This window comes from Hippoglossus hippoglossus, chromosome 1, assembly GCF_009819705.1.
Source record: "Hippoglossus hippoglossus isolate fHipHip1 chromosome 1, fHipHip1.pri, whole genome shotgun sequence".
Classification (NCBI taxonomy): Eukaryota; Metazoa; Chordata; class Actinopteri; order Pleuronectiformes; family Pleuronectidae; genus Hippoglossus; species Hippoglossus hippoglossus.
The window spans coordinates 22594975-22614362 of record NC_047151.1 but is presented as its reverse complement, the minus strand read 5'-3'; the positions used below and the strand labels follow the sequence as shown (position 1 = coordinate 22614362).

The window sequence follows — 19388 nt, the reverse complement described above, 5'->3', positions numbered from 1 at the left end:
CTCCTTGTGGAAGTCTTTAGTAAATTCATTCAGTTTGGATGTAGTTCTGTGAATACAAAGACAAGAACAGTCAAACTTTAAAAAGTACTTCAGTACTCATATTCAAAATTACTTAATCATACTGAATGCATCATAATCCCGCTAAGTTATGTAAATGTGTATCAATGTGTCTCCTCTACCTGTGTAGGACCTGGTTCAAGGGTGAGAAACATTCATCGAGAGGCCGACATATTAGAATACAAACATTTAATAGTTCTATAGACAGGGTCTCACCTCTCCCAGTGTCTGCCTCCCCCTCGGTGAGAGTGATGGGGCCGTGACTGGTGACCTAATGGAGCAGAGACACAGTTTAGTTAGCTGCTGAATGTCTTTCCTTCAAGCTCACGAGCCTCCTTAAATGATCTAAATCCAACCTCTTACCTGATGGATGTGGCGGCCTTGGCGGTGGCGGTAGGCCAACAGAAAAATAGTCGCCCTGCGGAAGAAATCAGTGAAAAAAATGTAGTTACCTTTCAGAGACGTTACTATTCCAGTTCTCATGGATGTACAGGTGCGTAGTAAGGATGCACCTAAGTAAGTTAATGACTCCAATAATAGAGCGTAACAGTGAATGCCCACTTTTAGAATGGATTGTGGGATTGTGTAAATAAAACACGTTTTTCTTGATATGCAGTTGCTATTATAAGGACTTCTACAGGAGCTTATAACATCATTTCACAAACTTGTGGTGAGTCTACCTTGGATGGTAAAAATATTATGGCAGATGATCAAAATCGCTATTCAGAAAATGAATTGGATTTTTACTTCTGAAAACGATCTATTGAGCTCTATAATAATAAAGAGGAGGAGAGTGTTGTTTTTACATACGGGTCTAGACGGTCCAGCCACAGCTGTGTCATAACGATCTCTGCAAAAACACACAGGAAAAAAATTAACCACCAGTTACCAACATTGTGACCGACTACAGGATCAATTTCACACGTATAACTATAGGAAATCTAATATAAACAAACCAGTGACTTAAAATCATCAGTGGCTTTACTGATTAATCATAAAACCAGTAATAACAGTATACATACACAGTTAACGTCCTGCCAGCGGGCTTTACTCCACCAGGGGGAGTGAGGCGCACAATCACGGAGGAGTGTTTCCGGATGTGGGCTTCATCATCGGTATATTCTACAAAGCACAAGCAACAAATCATTAGAAAACAAAAACACGACAACCTAACAATTACACCGCAATTCACTCAATAGAATACATTGATAGGCCTTTGTTATTAAACAGATGCATGGAGTGGGATTGCAAAAACATTGTTCAAACTTATTTATTCATATATATATAAATGAAGATGTATATAAATAATTAAAATAAACAGCTGATACTCAGAATTTTAGACGTGTATTGTTCTCTTGACATTAGTGTTTAGCAATAAGGCTCAGGAGATAGTTGGTAGTTACTTTAGACACATTTTTGATTGATTCGAAACAAACTAATGTTTTTAAATACACATTAACATGAATCCAACATATTGTAGCGAACGGATAAATGGAGGGAGAAGACGTTATCTTTCAATCAGCAATGCACACATTCAGCGGCACACAATAATAAAAACATGAATATATGAACCTGTGTATTATTTGAATAGCTTAGTATTGAATGCACAATAACAGGGTAGCTATGTTTATACATGGCACTAGGCCCAGTTTAATATAAAACACAATTGTATACAATATATACAGTATATAATCCCTGCTCCATCTCTCCATCAGTTTAGGGGTCCTTGGCCTGAAAAATGTTGAAGACCCCTGGTTTAGAGTATTTAAAGCAGCTTCTTGTGTTTATGTTATTCTAGTAAAACAGTAGGCTGAACTTTATGGGGACTTTTTTAGATAAAACAGGAAAATTGAATTTATCATCAGACTCACATTTTTTTCGAGCCATTTTATTTAGGTACCCAATATAATATTATTCTACCTGATAATATTGAATGTACTAACTATAGATGTCAAAGCAGAGAAAATATTATTTGAGAGGTTAGAATCTGTTGTTAATTGGCACATTGTGACAATTTTTGCTCGAAAAGGTAAATAAAACTATTATTCTACGAATTGCTGATTATTTTGCTGTTGAATGGCGAGTAATGAAGGATCCATTCATTGCCTTAATGTGGTGACATCATAAATGTGTTTTAATGTATTGTCCAAATAGATCACTTCGCTCCCAAAACACAGACTCCCTTGTGGTTCCAAGAATCTGTAAGAGCAGAATGGGAGGTAGAGTCTTCAGCTACAAGGCGGGAGGCAAAGACCATCTCTAAATTTAAGGTTAAACTTAAAACGCTCCTTTTTGATAAAGCCTATAGTTAGGGCTGGATCAGGTGAGTCCTGAACCATCACTTATTAATGCTGTTATAGGTCTAGAATGCTGGGGGAACTCCCATCATCCACTGAGCACTTCTCCTCTTCTCTCTGTCTCTCTGAGGAGTAAAAGTCTGTCTATCATTTACGGTAACCCCCTCAAAATAATGTCTGACAGATGTGTCACACATGAGTAAAGACATCAGCTGACAACTTACCTTTATCAGTCTGATCATTGGTGATCTGCAGGTCGCACTCCGTGGCCAGGAGGCGCTCCCGGCGCATAATCAGCCTTTTTAGCTCCTTGAGGGTGACATGCAGCCCATCGAAAGTGACTGTCTTGGAGTGCAGTTTGGAAGAAAACTTATAGTGTACATACGACATTTTCACAGGTCAATTAAGCACAGGTGAAAAAAGTAGTAGCTCGTAGAGGCTCTTTCGATGTAGACTCTTTCGATGTCAACAGAAACTGCCACTGATATGTAAAGTCACCTGCCTTTGATGCCAAACTGTTTAGAGGCAGCTGCCTATGATGCCACACTGTTTAGAGGCAGCTGCCTTTGATGCCACACTGTTTAGAGGCAGCTGCCTATGATGCCAAACTGTTTAGAGGCAGCTGCCTTTGATGCCACACTGTTTAGAGGCAGCTGCCTATGACGCCACACTGTTTAGAGGCAGCTGCCTATGACGCCACACTTTTAGAGGCAGCTGCCTATGACGCCACACTTTTAGAGGCAGCTGCCTATGATGCCAAACCTTTTTATTTTATTTTTATTTTTCGATTAAAAGGTCTCTACCTGTAAAGTGCCTTGGGATAATGTATGTTGATATTTGGTGCTTAACAAATAAAACTGAATTGAAAAGTCATCACTCTACCACCACTCGCCTTTAATGAACAAATCTGTCTTCATAAAATAATACAAGGCAAGCATCCTGCATTTAAAGTCAAAAGAGCTGCAGGTGACCTCACGTTGCAATTTAAAGTAAACTTTCCACCATTCATTGTTTCGAATAGGTATAATGAATAGGTTTTATATCTTAATTATCCTTAACATATAGATGATACATTTATATTTGAGCAATACATCTGAACGGTCAGAGCTCAGAGAAGAAGAAGAAAAGTTCTAATTATTAACACCTGAAAGACACAAATGTACAACTCAAAGGCCTAATGTCGATTCACGTGTTTCGTTTGGTGGGGCGACTTCAAATGTCGAAAAAATACAACTGGAGACGTTTCATCAGGTCAAAACATTTTAATAAAAAAAAAAGGAAGCAACAACTCACTTGTAAGAACATCAGTCCCTCAAATTCTCCCATTTCCGTCACATTTCAGTTTCAAACCATCACACACACTCACGCGCGCTCACATAACATGACAGCTACTGCACCTTTGGAACAAAAACATGCAGACTGATTTGCTATTTTTAGTAAACACATCCTAGATTTATACAATCCAGTGTAGCATGATTGGTCTGCTTTAAATTAAAGGAAAAAACTGGTGAGGGTTTTTTTTGCAAATGTTAGCCCATTATTCACAAACTTTACTGCTAACCACGAGTTTCAACATTTCTGGAGTAGATACTGGATTTCACTCATGAGCTCGTAATTGATCGGTGTCTGAGATTTGAATGAATGAAAATAACCACATCGCCTTAATTTAAATTTAGTAAATGATACAAAAAAACATGGTATGAATTGAACCCCATGGCTGACCAAAAAATTTGATTACCTTAAAAATGGTGAGCAGGAAAGCATAATGTACAATTTGTAGTTTAGTCAATGTGCTAAAACATGCAAAACTGCAAAAAATAGAGCTTACAAAGGCCCAACACTGAAGGTTAATCCAGCGTTGAAGCCTTGGACAGCACAGGAGGGATGTGAGCAAAACAAACCGAGAAAAAATTATTATGCGAAGCAACAGTTCATCTCTATTTACAAATAAATCAGAGGCAGAGAAACAGCCATTTCTCCTCTACAAATAAGCATTCACATCCCTGAGTACAGTTTGTTACTCCTATTTAAATTCACTGCTTCGTGATCGGCTATTATCATCAAGTCCTTTCTGTTTGCTCACGGTTGATCACAATAGTGCAGCACAATATTTTGACCCTACGTCGCCAAAGAGGTTCACGTGTAAGAAACCGCAGCAGCGCTCACATTTTTGCTGCAGTCCAGACACAACACAGTGAAGTGAAGGTCTGGAGAGCTGCAGGGACAAAGAGACCAACCCGCCATCAGTGCCGTGGACATTTAACACCTACGCTCCTTGTGAACAAAGGAGGATCCAGATTTCGGTGACTTCCTGTTAGCATGGAACCGGCTCTTCTGCTTTCTCCGTCTTCTCCTCCTCTTCCTCCCCATCTTTGTCTTTGTTCTTTTTGTGTTTCTTCTTCTTGTGTTTGTGCTTGTGCTCCTTGGGCTCTGCTTTTTCCTGACTGCCGTGCTTCTTGTGCTTTTTGTGTTTCTTGTGTTTCTTGTGTTTCTTCTTTTTCTTGTCTGCAGTGGTGGTGGTCCCCGAGTCGCTGGGGTTGCTCGGGCTGGCGCTTCTGGAGGCTTGGCTGACGGACAGGCTGGGGCTGCTCCTTCCTCTCTCCGGCTCCGAGCCTTCACCTTCGCTGTAGTCAGGGACGAAGGCGGCCTCGTCCGTCTCACGGCCCAGGTCAGAACACAAACGTTGTCTCCTGGGCTCTGGGCCACGACTCTCCTCTCGTCCTCCTCCGCCTCTCCCTTCTGCTGATCTCTCCTCCTTCCCAGTCGCTCCTCTCCCCTCATCCCTGGCTGTAGATCTCCCTTCATCTCTCAACCCTCTCGCCTCCTCCCTCACCATTTTTGATTTGGTTGGTTTGTCAGAATTTGCCTGTGCCACCCTACCACCCTTACCCTCTTCCCTTGGTGCTCTCATTTTCTTCTCCTCCCTCACCGCTCCCCTCCTTTCCTCCCTGACAGACTCCCGGCCTTCGCTCTTGACTGGTTTAGGAGCCTCGGTCTGCCCCTCTCTGCCTCGGCTCCTCTGAGGCACCGGTGAGGGCTCCTTGGGCTCAGTGGCTCCATTTTCCTGCCCTTCTTCATCATCCTCTCGCTCCCATTTGGAGCGAGGAGGAGGCTGAATGAGTGGCTCCTCTCTGGCCAGGCTGGCTGCTGGGCTGACACTGGGGCTGCGGCCTCTGGAGTTCACAGGGCTACTGGGGGGCAGCTCTGCAGGTTTAGAGGATACGCTCTTCTGGTCTTTTTCTGAGCTTCTCTTTGTCTCCTGACTCGACCGAGAGCTGAGGAAATAACAAAAAACATTTAAGATGATTGAGGAATGTGATGGGTTGAGTACAAACAATCTTCCTCACACAATAACCTAAAGGGCTGGGTACAGTTCAAAAAAAGTTCTGATACTGAAAAACTACTTTTTTTTCAACATGAACCTATTTCTTTCCTTTTACTTTCTTTTTCTATCTTGTACTCAATTATTTTAATTATTAATGAATCGTATTCTCTTGATGAGTTGATTCATTAGATCTATAACATGTCTTTGATGATTCAACTCTTAATATTACAACAGACAAAGACAGGCAGCAAATCTAAGAAGGTGGAACTAGGGATCTTGTGATTGCAAAATAATTTGAATGATTAATTAATCATCAAAATGTGTAAATTCATGTTCTGTCGACTGATTAATTGATTAATTCAGCTCCATTTTTAATACAAGAATCCTTAGATTATAACTGTGGTTGTAACTGTTCCAGAGTAACTGTCTATCACAAAAGGGGTGGGGTGTGATATCGTTAGAGGGGATAATGGTGCACATTTTCAAATAGTTTCTCCTAAACCACATTGCTCTCAGTTGATGGCATGAAAAGCCCCAAAAATAGCTGTGAAATAAATGAAGAAACGAGTCTCTAGGGATGTTGATACGCTGGTTAATTTTTTCACCTCCACACAGCTGATCAAGAACACTGTGAAACTAGGTGTGAATGTGGATTTGTTGGATTTGAAAAGTTAAAGTGATCAGAAACAAGCCTCACATATCCAGTATTGGAAAGCTGCCATCAGAAGCCATTCATGCAGCTCTTGAGCCAGTTAACTGGCTCCTTAAGTTTTACTCAAATAACGATACAGCTCAAGATTTTGGGAAATGCACTCAAAACGAAAGAATCTCAGTAAAATCTACCAAAAACTCTTCCTTTAAATACAGTCTCATCACAAGACGCCGCAAATCGCATTATTTGTCTAAAACTGGAGACATTACAAACTAGTGACAAGACGATCAATGCAACGTTTAAACACTGACCAGTTTTCATTTAGTTTAGATAATAATAATGGTTTCTAATAACAAACTTTTATTATAGAAAATAAACTAAAGCCAAAGCTACTGTATTTCATAGCAACACTACTCATTTAAACTTTGATTCCATTATCCTGCAGGAAATCTGGTTTGTGACAGAGGATTCAACTCAAGATCTCAAGAATTGCCCAAAGACAACAAACAAAATGTATCTAAAACATCAAGGCAGCAAACAATGTGATATAAAAAAAAAAGAAAAATCAAATGGTCAACAAATAACCTCACCTGGTGGAACTGCTGTGGCTCGTCAGAACCTTTCGACTGATCCTGGGTTTGCTCTTCACAACAGACCCTTCGCCATCTTTCCCTGCTGGAGCAACAAGAGGGAGCAGTGATGAGACACAGGTTTAATCAATGCATAATTACATGGCTCAAAACCAAATCAAAGTTATCATCTCTTCACACACGCGTGCACTCAATAGTGATTCTAATTACCTTCTTTCTGAGCAGCAGCTGGTTTCTCTCCTGAGGGGACACTCCTCTCTGTTCTGTCTTTGGACACACTCCTGGGAAATAAGAGAGTATAATTACACATATAACAGCTGTGTTTACAGATACCACTGAAATAATTTATTAATTTTAAACATGGATATGGATGTTTGTTTGACAAGTAGGCGAACAACATACCTGTCCGATTTAGCAGCTCTTTCTGAACCTTCACTTCTCTCCTTGGAGGACACGCTTGGTTTCTCCTGATGGTCCGTTGGTGTCCTGGTGGTAGTGGATTTTTCACCAATAGTCAGTTTATCCAGACAGACCGACCGCCCTCCTCCACTTCCACTACTGGAGGTCCTTCGTTCTGTCCTCGCTGACCTCTCTCTGTCGCTGTCTCTCTCCGCTGTCGCTGCTACTTTCTGTGAGCTCGATCCCGAAACCCTGTCCCTCTCTCTCTCTCTTTCAGAACCCACACCTCTGTCTCTGTCTGATCCAGACACTCTGTCTCGATCTCTGTCTGGTCCTGAGACTCTGTCCTGCTCTCGGTCTGAGCACGGCAGTCTCTCTCCAGCACTCCCTGGTCTTTCGCGAGAGGTTCTCCTCTCTGCAGATGCAGACAGCTCCTTTCTTCCAGCCCCTTCTGTTGTACTGTTGGATCTGTCACCTTCGGAAACGCTGGAAGAAGCTGATCGGTCTGATGTGGACGACATCTTCTCAGGACCTAATGGTGCTCTGTCTGAGGCAGACGTCTCAGTGCTGCCTTTTCTCCCCAGATCTCTGTTCAACTTGATCCTCCTCTGGGCGAGTGGCATCTGGAATTGGACAAAAATACATACAAAAAATGAAAAGGTTCAATTAGAAGTCATGGTATTAAGCATTTATGCGCCTTGTAGAAACATTTAATAAATACTTATAACACACTACAATATTGTTCCAAGCAGAGTTTGAGTCGATTAGCATTTTTACTTCAACTACGGCAGCCAGTTAAATTTGACCTGTCACACATTCATATTGAATAAATATAATTTTAAAAACAACATCATAGGTCTGTGAGAATTAAACCCACCGGCAGGTCCATTAGAGGTCTGATGGTTCCTCGATCTGCGTCTCCTCGGATCATCTCACGGCTCCCAGGCAGGGGAAGAAGACCGGGTCTGTCTGAAGAGAGTTGGAGTCTGTGGAGCGGGGGCTGGTGAGACATGTGTGAGTGGGAGAGGACATCGCTGCAACCCCCTAGTCCATCTATCCTCCGCAGCTTTCCAGGAGGAGGTCCCAGTAAAGAGCGGCCCTCCTCCCCCATCCTCCTCCGTCCGTCCACCGGAGAGGGAGGTCGATGGATGAGCGGGAGTCCATGTGGATGGGATATTGGGAGGAGACCACTACCTGGTGGAAGATCTCTTCTTCCCCGAATGTCATGGCTGAGTCGAGGGCCATCGTGAAGAGAAGGATGAGGTAGAGGCAGGGTCTGGGAGGAGAGTGGAGGGGTCTTAAGCAGGGGAGGCCTCACTGTAGAGCTTTTACTCTTTTCCTTTTTGGGGGTAGTTGAGTTGAAATTATCTTCTGGATTTGCTTTAATGGTCTTAACCGGTTTAGCGACAGAGGAGGAGGAGGACGAGGAGTCTTTCTTTTTGATGACCACTGCTTCTGGGGTCTTTTTCTTTACTTTGTCGTTCTTTGCCTTCACAGCCTCTGGCTTCACAGCCTCTGTCTTCACTTTAGGTTTTACTTTCTGAGCCTTCTCTTTCCTGGTCTTATCAGACTGGGTCTTGGATACGGTCTTGTTTGAGGGCTTAGCAGGTGCAGCAGGACTTTTAGAAGTAGGAGCTTTAGCGACTCCAGAGCCAGATGCAGGTTTTGAGGAGCTGGGAGGTGTTTTATTGATTGAGGGGATTTCATCCATCGGTTCATCTCTGACAGGAGTAGCATCACCTCTGTCTGCTGAATGGTGTGATGGCTCAGATTCCTCCCCGGGCTTCTTCTTTTTTACTTTCTTTGTTTTAAGGACTTTTGTGCTGGACTTAGTCCCTGATGATGAAGAGGATGGCGGATGGTGAGGGGGAGCTCCTCTCTCTTCTCTACCTCTTCTTCCTCTCCCCTGAGGGGAGTAATCTCTGGGTAACGGAGACATTCTGTCCCTCTCCCTGTCTCTGCTGCCGCGACCTCTGTGATTTAGTGAGGGATGTTGGTTGTCGTAGTCTTTGTAGTATTTGTTGTACCAGTCTGTGTACTCCTTTTCCCATTGTCGATACCTTTCTCTCTCCCAGCGATCATGGCCTCCAGGACTTGGTCCCTTTAGTTCATACGGTGGAAGCTCCCGAGGAGGTGGCTTCCGTCCACCAGGGCTGCGGTTCCGGAAGCCACCAGGGGAGCGAGACCGGGACCTGAAGGGTCCTGGTCCTTCTGCTCCCTCCCAGGGTCCGGCCCGGAAGGGAGGAGGAGACCGCGGAGAGCCAGAGCGGCGATACCCATAAGAACGCGAGCGGGAGCGGGACCTTGACCGTGAACGTCCGTAACTGCGTCCATTGTGCCTGGAATAAGGAGAGCGTGGAAAAGACCGCCCATGGGAGCGTGAACGGGAGCGGGATCGACTTGGGGAATAAGAGTAAGTCCTGGATCTAGATCTTGATCTAGAGCGAGTGTACGGAGAGCGGCTGAATGGTGAACGACTGAATGACCGGGACCTGGGAAAGAATGGAGAAGAAAATCAGGAAACCAAGAGAGAAAGAAATCAGCTTAAGTAATAAATTGACTGAATGGCTTGAAGGATTATGCTTATGAACTAAAAACCAATTTGGAAATGTCCTCTTAATTAAGTTACCTAGAATAAGATGGTCTTCTTCTCTTTGGTGGATTTCTGTACTTCATAAGCTCTTTGTGGAAGTCTTTAGTAAATTCATCCAGTTTGGATGTAGTTCTGTGAATACAAAGACAAGAACAGTCAAACTTTCAAAATTACTTAATCATACTGAATGCATCATAATCCCGCTAAGTTATGTAAATGTGTATCAATCCCAAAATGATTAGCTAGTGTAGCTGTAGGACGACTCAAAACTAAAATAAACTACTCACTTGTCCTGTCGGTGCCTTTGTCTGTAGAATTCTTCCTTAGAGAGGGGGGGCTGAGAGAGGGGGGGTCCAAGGTGGGGTAGAGGGGGCTGGACACCAGGTGGGATCCAGGGAGGGTTGAGCCCCGGTGGTCCAGGGGCATAAATTGGCTGGGGCGGGTAACCGATTGGAGGAGGAGGTAGAAGGCCAGATGTGTAAGGAGGAGGGTAGGGCTGTGGTGGGGGCGGGTACATGGATGGAGACGGGTACACCGGAGGAGCTGGTCCAGGAGGTGGAGCTGTTTGGAGGTGGGCCGGGGGAAGGTCTCCTCTACCTCTGAAGGACCTGGTTCAAAGGGAGAGAAACATTCATCGAGAGGCCAACATATTAGAATACAAACATTTAATAGTTCCATAGACGGGGTCTCACCTCTCCCAGTGTCTGCCTCCCCCTCGGTGAGAGTGATGGGGCCGTGACTGGTGACCTAGTGGAGCAGAGACAGAGTTTAGTTAGCTGCTGAATGTCTTTCCTTCAAGCTCACGAGCCTCCTTAAATGATCTAAATCCAACCTCTTACCTGATGGATGTGGCGGCCTTGGCGGTGGCGGTAGGCCAACAGAAAAATGGTAGCCCTGCGGAAGAAATCAGTGAAAAAAATGTAGTTACCTTTCAGAGACGTTACTATTCCAGTTCTCATGGATGTGCAGGTGTGTAGTAAGGATGCACTTAAGTAAGTTAATGACTCCAATTATAGAGCGTAACAGTGAATGCCCACTTTTAGAATGGATTGTGTAAATAAAACACGTTTTTCTTGATATGCAGTTGCTATCATAAGGACTTCTACAGGAGCTTATAACATCGTTTCAAAAACTTGTGATGAGTCTACCTTGGATTTTTAGTTCTGAAAACTATCTATTGAGCTCTATAATAACCATGAAAGATGCATTATTATCAGATCATCCGAGGGGACTCACATGTGGTCCAATTTCTGGGGTACTTTCTGGGCTTCGTCTCACAGTAGGTTCTGGATCCATTTCACTGAAACATAAACAAGCAGACACATTGAGATGAGTTGCAATGGCCCTTTACTTCATCACATGTTGAGTGGGTGATTCCATGTAATTGTTCAAACTATATGGGACTAAACTTACCCAGGTGGGGGTGGTTCGCCCTGGCCGGTAGAGTGCATAGGAGAATGTTGGTCAGCGACAGGTGCAGGAGCTGGTGAAACATCTTGACCTTCGACAGCAGCAGCATGAGGAGGAATAGGAGCAGCAGCAGTAGCAGTCGCAGTAGCAGTCGCAGCAGCAGAAACAGGACCAGGAACAGGAGGAGAGGGTGCAGGGGGCTGAACCTGTGTTTGAGGTGCAGCCGTTGGTACGCTTGCAGGGGGTGGGTGAGTGACATTGGCCAGCAGTGGGTCCTGCTGTCTTGAGTGCAGAGGCCTGGACAACTGGAGGCGAGGCGGAGGCAGTGCTGCCTGTTGGACCTGCTTGCGTACGAGTTTGGTGTATCCTGTTTCATTCTTGAAGTTATTCACAGCCTGCATGAAGAAAAACATTTTAGATTTGCATAAAACTTCTGATCAAACAAATATGACATACATCAAAAAGCGTGTGTTTGAAATGGGTTACCTGTCGTAGAAATTTGTTGGCGATGAGATTATCAGGTGAAACATCTGATTGTTTGCATGTGAAACAGACGTGCTCCTCTGAGTCCAGTAAGGCCGTCCGGATACCTGGAAACAAACAGTCCTTAGTTCAAAGCTATATTCCATTTGACTACCAAATGAACACAATGAAACAATGAAACATAGCCCAGGACGGATTTGTATTACTAATCCATGTTACGAGAAAGAACTTACAATCATCGCAGTAACTGTTTCCGCAGCAGGGTATAACTACTGCGTCTGTCATCAGGTCGTTGCAGATTGGACACAGGAGTTCGTCAGGGATTGGGTCTGCATCGTCCTCAGACGATGACTGCTCATGTGGAACAAAGGGGGGGCGCTCCTTCTTTCCTTGTGCGTACGCTTCCCTGTATGAACACATTCGTATTTATACATTTAAGGCCTTTGTCATAACAAGTAAAAAACCACAGAAGACATAAAATGAAAAAGATAAATATGACAATAGTTAATTCTAGTATTAGTTTTCTTGGAGGAGGAGGAGGTAAATAGTGTGTATTTGGGGATATCCTTCACTTACGCATCTATTGCAGGTATTGCATATTCTCCAGTGCTGGTTAACATGGCTCCTTTGGTGCCAGGCTCTGCTTTCACCATGAAACTCTGAGGAATCCCCTTACTTATCCTGACTGGCTTAGGACCCTCCACACTCTTATCCTGGACCTGAAAAGTTAAGAGAATATCATCACTCATTTAAAATCTAAAACAATTAACTTCAGAGAATTAAATGAAATTATACAGGATCCTTACCAACAGCATGGGGCACTGTCGAATGTAATGACCAGCCTTTCCACAACGATAGCAGGTATAGTGAGCGGGTGGAGGTCCAACTGCTTTCTTGGAATAACTACAGAGACAAGTAAATCTTATTCTTTTAACTGTCCACATCTGGTGAATGTTCATGATATAAAAATAATACAACTTTGGGCAAATACAAGAGCAAAATGTTTGTGTACTAACTGTATAGGGTCATATTCATGGTTTGACTGTGACATCATGGCTTTGATCTTGTCTTCCTCTGATGCATTTGCGTCGACCAGGTTAGCCGTCTAAAAACACATGATAGACACAACAAAAGACAAAAGTAGGACGTCAATAGCACAAAATAAAAACGGGGAGAAATCGATTCAACTTAAGAAACATTTTCTTGCAGTTCAGCCGGCATGCGCAGATACGTTACCTTGGCGAGTTGGGCGAGTGACATAGAAGGAGAAGAATCCGTCTGCAGGAGAATCAGAGTACAGATAATAAAGGTGTTAACAGAACATCTAAGCGATACACAGCGGAAGATAAGAGCCCAGATAGTTCCCCACCACATCTGTGTCCAGTCCCTCACGCCATTTAAGTCTTCGCACCAAAATCAAGGTGTTTGTCGAGTAGTCAAAGTCCAGGAGATAATGCTTAAGTATATTAGAGTGAGCATTTAAACCACTGACTGTCCACAAACCTAGACATGGATTACTGAACTAAAGAACACTCAGCTCTCTACTGACGGCTTTGTGTTAAAATCTAGAAAAGGTTAACAGACCCATCTAGAGCTGGGTCTTTTTTAGAGTTGCTTGATTAAAAGAGTTTAATTGAATTTTAAAGATCCTTATCTACAAAAACAATATTTTGAATAAATAGCACGTTTTACATCCATTAAACAACTACTATTTAATTATGTATTTATGCTGAAGTCAAATCCCTTTAAAATCATTTACAGCTAGTATACAAAAAGGAAATTTTATCACAATTAGTAGCAAGTAGCAAGATTTACTGTAACCCAAAAAAATCAATATTAAAAATGATTGTCAATGGTTGGAAATCTTAAGAGAATTAAGAATTAAAAATAAAGCTGTATTAACATTGAACAAGTAAAGCAAACTTTCATTGCGCCTACGCTGCCATATAGCCAAGTCTAGAGCTGCTTATTTTCTCAGCCTTTAACATCTTACTACAGTACTGTCAAAGAGCATCAAACCTGTCTCTTTAGGCTTCATTAGCAATTCAAAGTTTACACTACCGTCACATCCCTGCACTGAGAAACTAAAACCCCCCGTTATGTAAGGAGAGGCTGAGTTTCTCAAAGGAATACTTGACATTTTAATTTAAGCAAGCAGTTTTCTTTCGCCAGTAATTTAAGGTTTTTGCACTGGCTTGTCAAAAGAAGTTGTCATGAGAGTTTGAAAACCAGCTTAAGACTGCTTTCTGTAAAACTAATGAGCTGACAAAGTGTGGTGCCGAGTGGTTTCAGTAAAAAATGCCAACTCTGTAAAGTGTCAAATATGTGGAGCTGATATGGCACAAATGTTAAGATGTTCATTTTAAATGTCCCAGTTAAAGAGAGTTTAAGAGATGTCAAGTTTTCCTTCAAACTGTTCCCTGAAGCTGTTACACCACGACAGAGAGAAAAGGGATGTCTCTATAATGCAGATCAGGAGTCGATAAACAACAAGAATGAAGTCTCACACACAAACGATAAAGATTTTTCACCAATAAGACTGCTCTGGCTGGTTGTTATAAAATACTGTCTGAAAGTAAATTTTAAAAAAGCAGACAGAGCGGGCTCATCCATTATGACTTGCACAGCTCGGAGGAAAGACTGGGTATTGCAGAATGCTGTGGAGGGAACACACAGGGATCTGGTGCAAGCGGTTCTGACACTGAACCGCTGAACAACTTTATTGACAGGTTCTGCAGCTTACAGCTTACAGGACACACTACACCAGTGTACTTCTCACTGCAGCAACCATGGAAGGCCTCCAAAGATTGACAAGATGTTTACTTTACCGATAAAGTGTTATAGTGCTTTGTGATCATGTCACAACATTATAGGTCAGTGGCCAAGTCAAAGCAGCTCACTTATTAAAAACTAGCTTCTTGCTGATGCCCCAAACCACAGTTGAAACAATACACTTTGAAGTAGTACCTGCTTTGATTCAAAATAAGACACTGAAGCATCTGAATTAAATTGAAGTATTCAGGATGAAATTTGTGAGCCTTTAAGGTTTAAGGATTGTGTGCAGTCCATACTCAAGAAAGAATAGAACATCTCCATGGTGAAATTGTACAAGACAAAACAATTGACATTGGTAAATGATACTGAACAACAGATCTGGGTATCTTAGAGTTTAGCAGGTTAAACGTTCAAAATAAAAATAAACGGCGAGTTTCACTCACACAACCTTAAAGTTATTAACAATTAATCCCAATCACACTTAGATCCACTGGGTTCTTAGACCACATAAATAAAATATCACAGAAAATAAAAATGACAGGTCAATACAAAAATACCATGTTTTCCTTTTTACAAACCCCTTTAAAAATACATTTGACTGGCCTGATGCAGGGTACAAAACCATTTCAATATGAAATACAGTCATTAACAGTTTAAATTAATTATCACTCAATTAAAAAGTGGCAACAGTTTAACAATTGGCATTGCAGAGCATTCAAAAACAAGAATGGCGAGTCTGTTGTTTCTCTTATCACCCTCGTCTCATTCAGCAAGAATTTAAAACTTTAATCTACTAATTTCAAAACACAAAACCATTTTCTAAAGAGAGAAACAACAAACTACTTTGGCTGTGGTGACTCCAGGAAACCCTCCCCAAAAAGACATCATAAAACACATAGAGGTTGAGATCTCAACACAAATGCAGCCAACACACGGTCAACAGAAGATACACAGAGCTCGATCATTGTTGACAGAATGTTTGAGACATGTGACTAAAGCCAGAAAGAGGGGGAGAGAGTGAGAGGTGAGAGGAGGAGGAGGAGGACAGAGTGTTGTTTTTGGGTTTGTTTTACATACGGGTCTAGACGGTCCAACCACAGCTGTGTCAGAACGATCTCTGCAAAAACACAGGACAAAAAGAAACCATCAGTTACCAACATTGTGACCGACTACAGGATCAATTTAACAAGTATAACGCTAAAGATCTGTGATCTTTACTCGAAGGAAACTATAGGAAATCTAATATAAACAAACCAGTGACTTAAAATCATCAGTCACTTTACTGATTAATCATAAAACCAGTAATAACGTTATACATACACAATGAACGTCCTGCCAGCGGGCTTTACTCCACCAAGCGGAGTGCGACGCACAATCACGGAGGAGTGTTTCGGGATGTGGGCTTCATCATCGGTATATTCTACAAAACAGAAGCAACAAATCATTAGAAAACACAAACACGACAACCCAACAGAACTGATAGGCCTTTGTTATTAAACAGATGCAAAGTAAATTGGGTTTGCAAAGACATTGTTAAAACTGCAAGAGTAAGAATTTTCTACTTTTTGTTTAATCGTCGGGATTGTTGGTAATATCACGGTCTGTATCATGTCACAATTTCAACGCAAGCTGTGAAATCATGGCACTCGACAAATGAAAAATATATATATAGTTAAATTAGGGAATTTCTCTTGACACGAGTGTCTAGCAATATGGCTCAGGAGATAGTTGGCAGTTACTTTAGACTGAACCTTGTAAAGAGATTAAACAATCAAGAGTATTTAAAGCAGCTACTTGTGTTTATAAGGTTATTCTAGTCCTCTATAAGGCAGTAGACTGTTTTAATCTGAATTTATCCTCTTGTGGCTCCAGGGAAATTACCTGTTGTTCGACTTAAAGAACAAACCAATCTAAGGGTGCATTAATGAATTATTAACATTATCAAGTTGTCGTCATTTCTTTTCAAATCAATTTGTTTAGGTACCCAATTTATCTTTCTAACCGACAATATTAAATTTACAATTATAGATGTCAAAGCAGATAAAATATAGTTTGACAGGCTAGAATCGGTTATTAATTGGCACATGTGAATAAAATGGTTTATTCCAGAAAAGAAGTTGCTGATTATGTATGTCTGTCGTCTAGTTGCTTCAGTCAGTTCAGAAAATCCACATAATGAATGGTGAACATTGACGGATCCACTCACTGCCTTAATGTGGTGAAAGCATAAAAGTGTTTCTAGTGTTTCATAAGCAAATCTCACAAATTGCCCGTCCCTCATTTACGGTAACCCTCTAAAAATATAATGTCTGACAGATGTGTCACACATGAGTAAAGGCGTCAGCTGACAAACTTACCTTCACGAGTCTGCGCATTTGTGATCTGCAGGTCGCAGTCCGTGGCCTTGAGGCGCTCCCGGCCCATAATCTGCTTTTTTAGCTCGTTGAGGGTGATATGCAGCCCATCGAAAGTGACTGTGTTGTAGTCCAGTTTGGAAGAAAACTTATAGTGAACACACGACATTTTCACAGGTCAATTAAGCACAGAGGGGGGAGGGGGGGTGAAAAAAAACAAAAACCCACAGGCCTGGTATGAAAACAAACTAAAAACAGCGTCAACACTGAACACAGGAGGCTAAATCAGGTGAGCTCAACGGGCAAACCCTCTCTAAAGTGGCCGGAACACTGTGGACAAAGACAGGAATCATATGAGGAAAGGGTTCAGCTCGCAGACTGCGACAGGGTCCTTCTCACTGCCAAAGAAAAATGGTGGAGGTGCGAGGCCAGAGCGCCATTAAAGGGCGCCGTGTGCCTCGCCAGTTCCTTCAAGTCCGAGAGAACGCAACAAGGGTGCCACCAAATCCAAGAGAGTCCATGTAGCACAGGGTTTGGATTGCGGTTTTCTCACGGGGATTTAAATGGGGCCCACAAGTCCGTCGTGAATTGTCCTTGAGTGGGAACCCAGTGACGCTAGCAAGCGGGCCTCACCGCCTCGACATCAGTCCTGGTGGTGGTGTTGTGCTTCCGAGTGGAGCAGTTTCTTATTTCTTTTCCAAAACCAAAACACTACCGAGAAATCACCAGAGTCCGCAAACAGTTCACAGTCTGTGTAAACCGCAGTTCGACCTCAAAGAGCATGTGTCCGAAAAGCCGCGATCTACCGGGCAGATGTCAGAATTGCGAGTTAGCTAATGCCAAGGCTAACATGCTACACCTCGAGATTAGCTAACGCTCCCTCTGCGCTAACAATGGTGGCTAAGTGCTCAACACACCGCTATGCTAACAACGCTAGCCCTAAGTTAGCCGTCGAGTACTCTCACAAAACCCAGCAGCGGCGCAGTCGACACGCGGAGGCTCCTCTTCTGTCCGCGGTCCTCGTTCGCCGAGAAAAGCCTAAAGTTACGTATCCGGTTAATTCTTCGAGTTAAATCCATAAAATCCTCCTCGGCGCTCCGGGCTGCTCGTCTCCTCGCTGTTTCATCAAAATGGCGCAGGACGGAACCGGAAGTGTGTAAGGAGCCAAACCAGGGCCGATGTTATTATTATGGAGCGAGAGTCAAACTTCTTGAATATTGACAAATGCAAACAGAGTATTCAAACTATAATTAAGTGCTTTTTTAAATTTTAATTCAAATTTAATTTTGAATTTGGATTTGACCAAACTTAAAGGTTCAGTGTGTAAGATTTATGTGAACAGCATCTATTGGCAAAATATAAAATAACCCCAGTGAGTTTGTTTCATCTAAATTGTCCAAATTGTTTGTTTTCTTTACCTTTATATTTAAATCCTTTATATTTACATCTGGAGCGGGTCCTCTCTACGGAGGCCGCCATTTTTTTTACAGCAGCCCAAACTGGACAAACTAAACACCTCTTGAGTTGTTATGGCAACTGAAGGTTTGCACAGGTTCTCTGTCATGTTTGGAAGGGAAGGGTGAGGTTAGGGATATTCAGCTGCAACATGCAACTTTACCACTAGATGTCACTAAATGTTGGTTAGCATTAGGGTAAGTTAAGGCTCACAAGGTAGATGCGAACCATCTTGTAGTCGTGATAGCGTGGTTACTACAGCTTTTCCCTTGGAAATAGGGTAGCGTGGCCGAGCAGTCCAAGGCGCTGGATTAAGGCTCCAGTCTCTTAGCAGGCGTGGCTTCGAATCCCACCGCTGCAGAGGTTTTATCATGAAAAGGTTTTGGATAAGAAATACTTCAACTTGAAATACTGTCCCACAAATATCAGGTGACATTGTTATAACAGCCAAAACGGCAGAGAGTGAATGGGTCAAAATACTTTCGATACTGTCGTCTGTCTGCTCTTCCTAAATTGCTAAGGTTGTAAATCATTTGTTAACTGGCTCAGGTTGGTTTGGAATTGCCTTGGAGATAGTAAAGGGTAAAGGGTCTGGTTGGGTTACAGAGTTTTGAGGGTTCAGGTAGGTGCAGGTTTGCAAACATGGACTCTACATGGAGGAATCACAAGTGAAGGGGTTGTTGGAAGTACCATGGTGGGTTGTACAGTTGATGGAACCACAGTTGAAAATGGGATGGTGTTGTCCAAAAACATTTTTGCATCATCTGCTAAGAAAATCACAATTGAGTAAAAATGCAGTAATTCAGATCAATTGACCCTTCAAATATTTCATATTTTTCACTGGATGGAATATGCACAGCATAGCCAACATTTATCCTAAATTTGTTAGTCATACAATGGGTCTGTTCAATATTACAGTAAATTGGATTAACACTCCACATAGACTGGGTGTATTGGGATATATTTATTAGATGATATGGGGTAGCATGGCTGAGTGG

At 42.5% G+C, this 19388-nt stretch overlaps 2 protein-coding genes across 4 annotated transcripts; both read right to left on the bottom strand.

The window, feature by feature from the left end:
- Positions 1–895: 895 nt before the first annotated feature.
- LOC117762835 (E3 ubiquitin-protein ligase RBBP6-like) lies at positions 896–2744 on the bottom strand. The gene is made up of 3 exons (XM_034587527.1): positions 2579–2744; positions 1076–1179; positions 896–907 (listed from the first exon to the last, which is right to left on the bottom strand). The coding sequence occupies exons 1-3, from the start codon at positions 2742–2744 to the stop codon at positions 896–898; spliced, it is 282 nt and encodes a 93-aa protein (XP_034443418.1).
- An 857-nt stretch (positions 2745–3601) lies between these two features.
- On the bottom strand, positions 3602–18095 carry LOC117770038 (E3 ubiquitin-protein ligase RBBP6-like). Of its 3 annotated transcripts, none has more exons than XM_034599105.1 (20): positions 16939–18095; positions 15902–16001; positions 15659–15698; positions 13043–13084; positions 12823–12911; positions 12613–12709; positions 12383–12525; positions 12040–12212; positions 11810–11913; positions 11327–11718; positions 11150–11213; positions 10753–10807; positions 10606–10660; positions 10201–10521; positions 9950–10045; positions 8198–9812; positions 7324–7943; positions 7132–7202; positions 6922–7006; positions 3602–5629 (listed from the first exon to the last, which is right to left on the bottom strand). In XM_034599105.1, the coding sequence occupies exons 1-20, from the start codon at positions 17102–17104 to the stop codon at positions 4669–4671; spliced, it is 5289 nt and encodes a 1762-aa protein (XP_034454996.1). In that variant the 5' UTR covers positions 17105–18095; the 3' UTR covers positions 3602–4668. The 3 variants fall into 3 exon arrangements, with proteins under 3 accessions (XP_034454996.1, XP_034454997.1, XP_034454998.1); XM_034599106.1 differs by having other exon boundaries at positions 12383–12521; positions 12609–12709; positions 16939–18069; XM_034599107.1 differs by having other exon boundaries at positions 12383–12519; positions 16939–18069.
- Between the last annotated feature and the right edge of the window lie 1293 nt (positions 18096–19388).

Bases quoted from the DNA above. Each gene is read 5' to 3' on its own strand.
- LOC117762835 (XM_034587527.1), bottom strand. From the start codon at position 2,744: ATGTCGTATGTACACTATAAGTTTTCTTCCAAACTGCACTCCAAGACA. The intron at 1,180-2,578 runs GTAAGTTGTCAG...TGTGCTTTGTAG, and splicing joins CAATGATCAGACTGATAAAG to AATATACCGATGATGAAGCC.
- LOC117770038 (XM_034599105.1), bottom strand. From the start codon at position 17,104: ATGTCGTGTGTTCACTATAAGTTTTCTTCCAAACTGGACTACAACACA. The intron at 11,719-11,809 runs GTAACCCATTTC...TTCTTCATGCAG, and splicing joins CCAACAAATTTCTACGACAG to GCTGTGAATAACTTCAAGAA. The intron at 7,007-7,131 runs GTAATTAGAATC...TTGTTGCTCCAG, and splicing joins AGCTGCTGCTCAGAAAGAAG to CAGGGAAAGATGGCGAAGGG.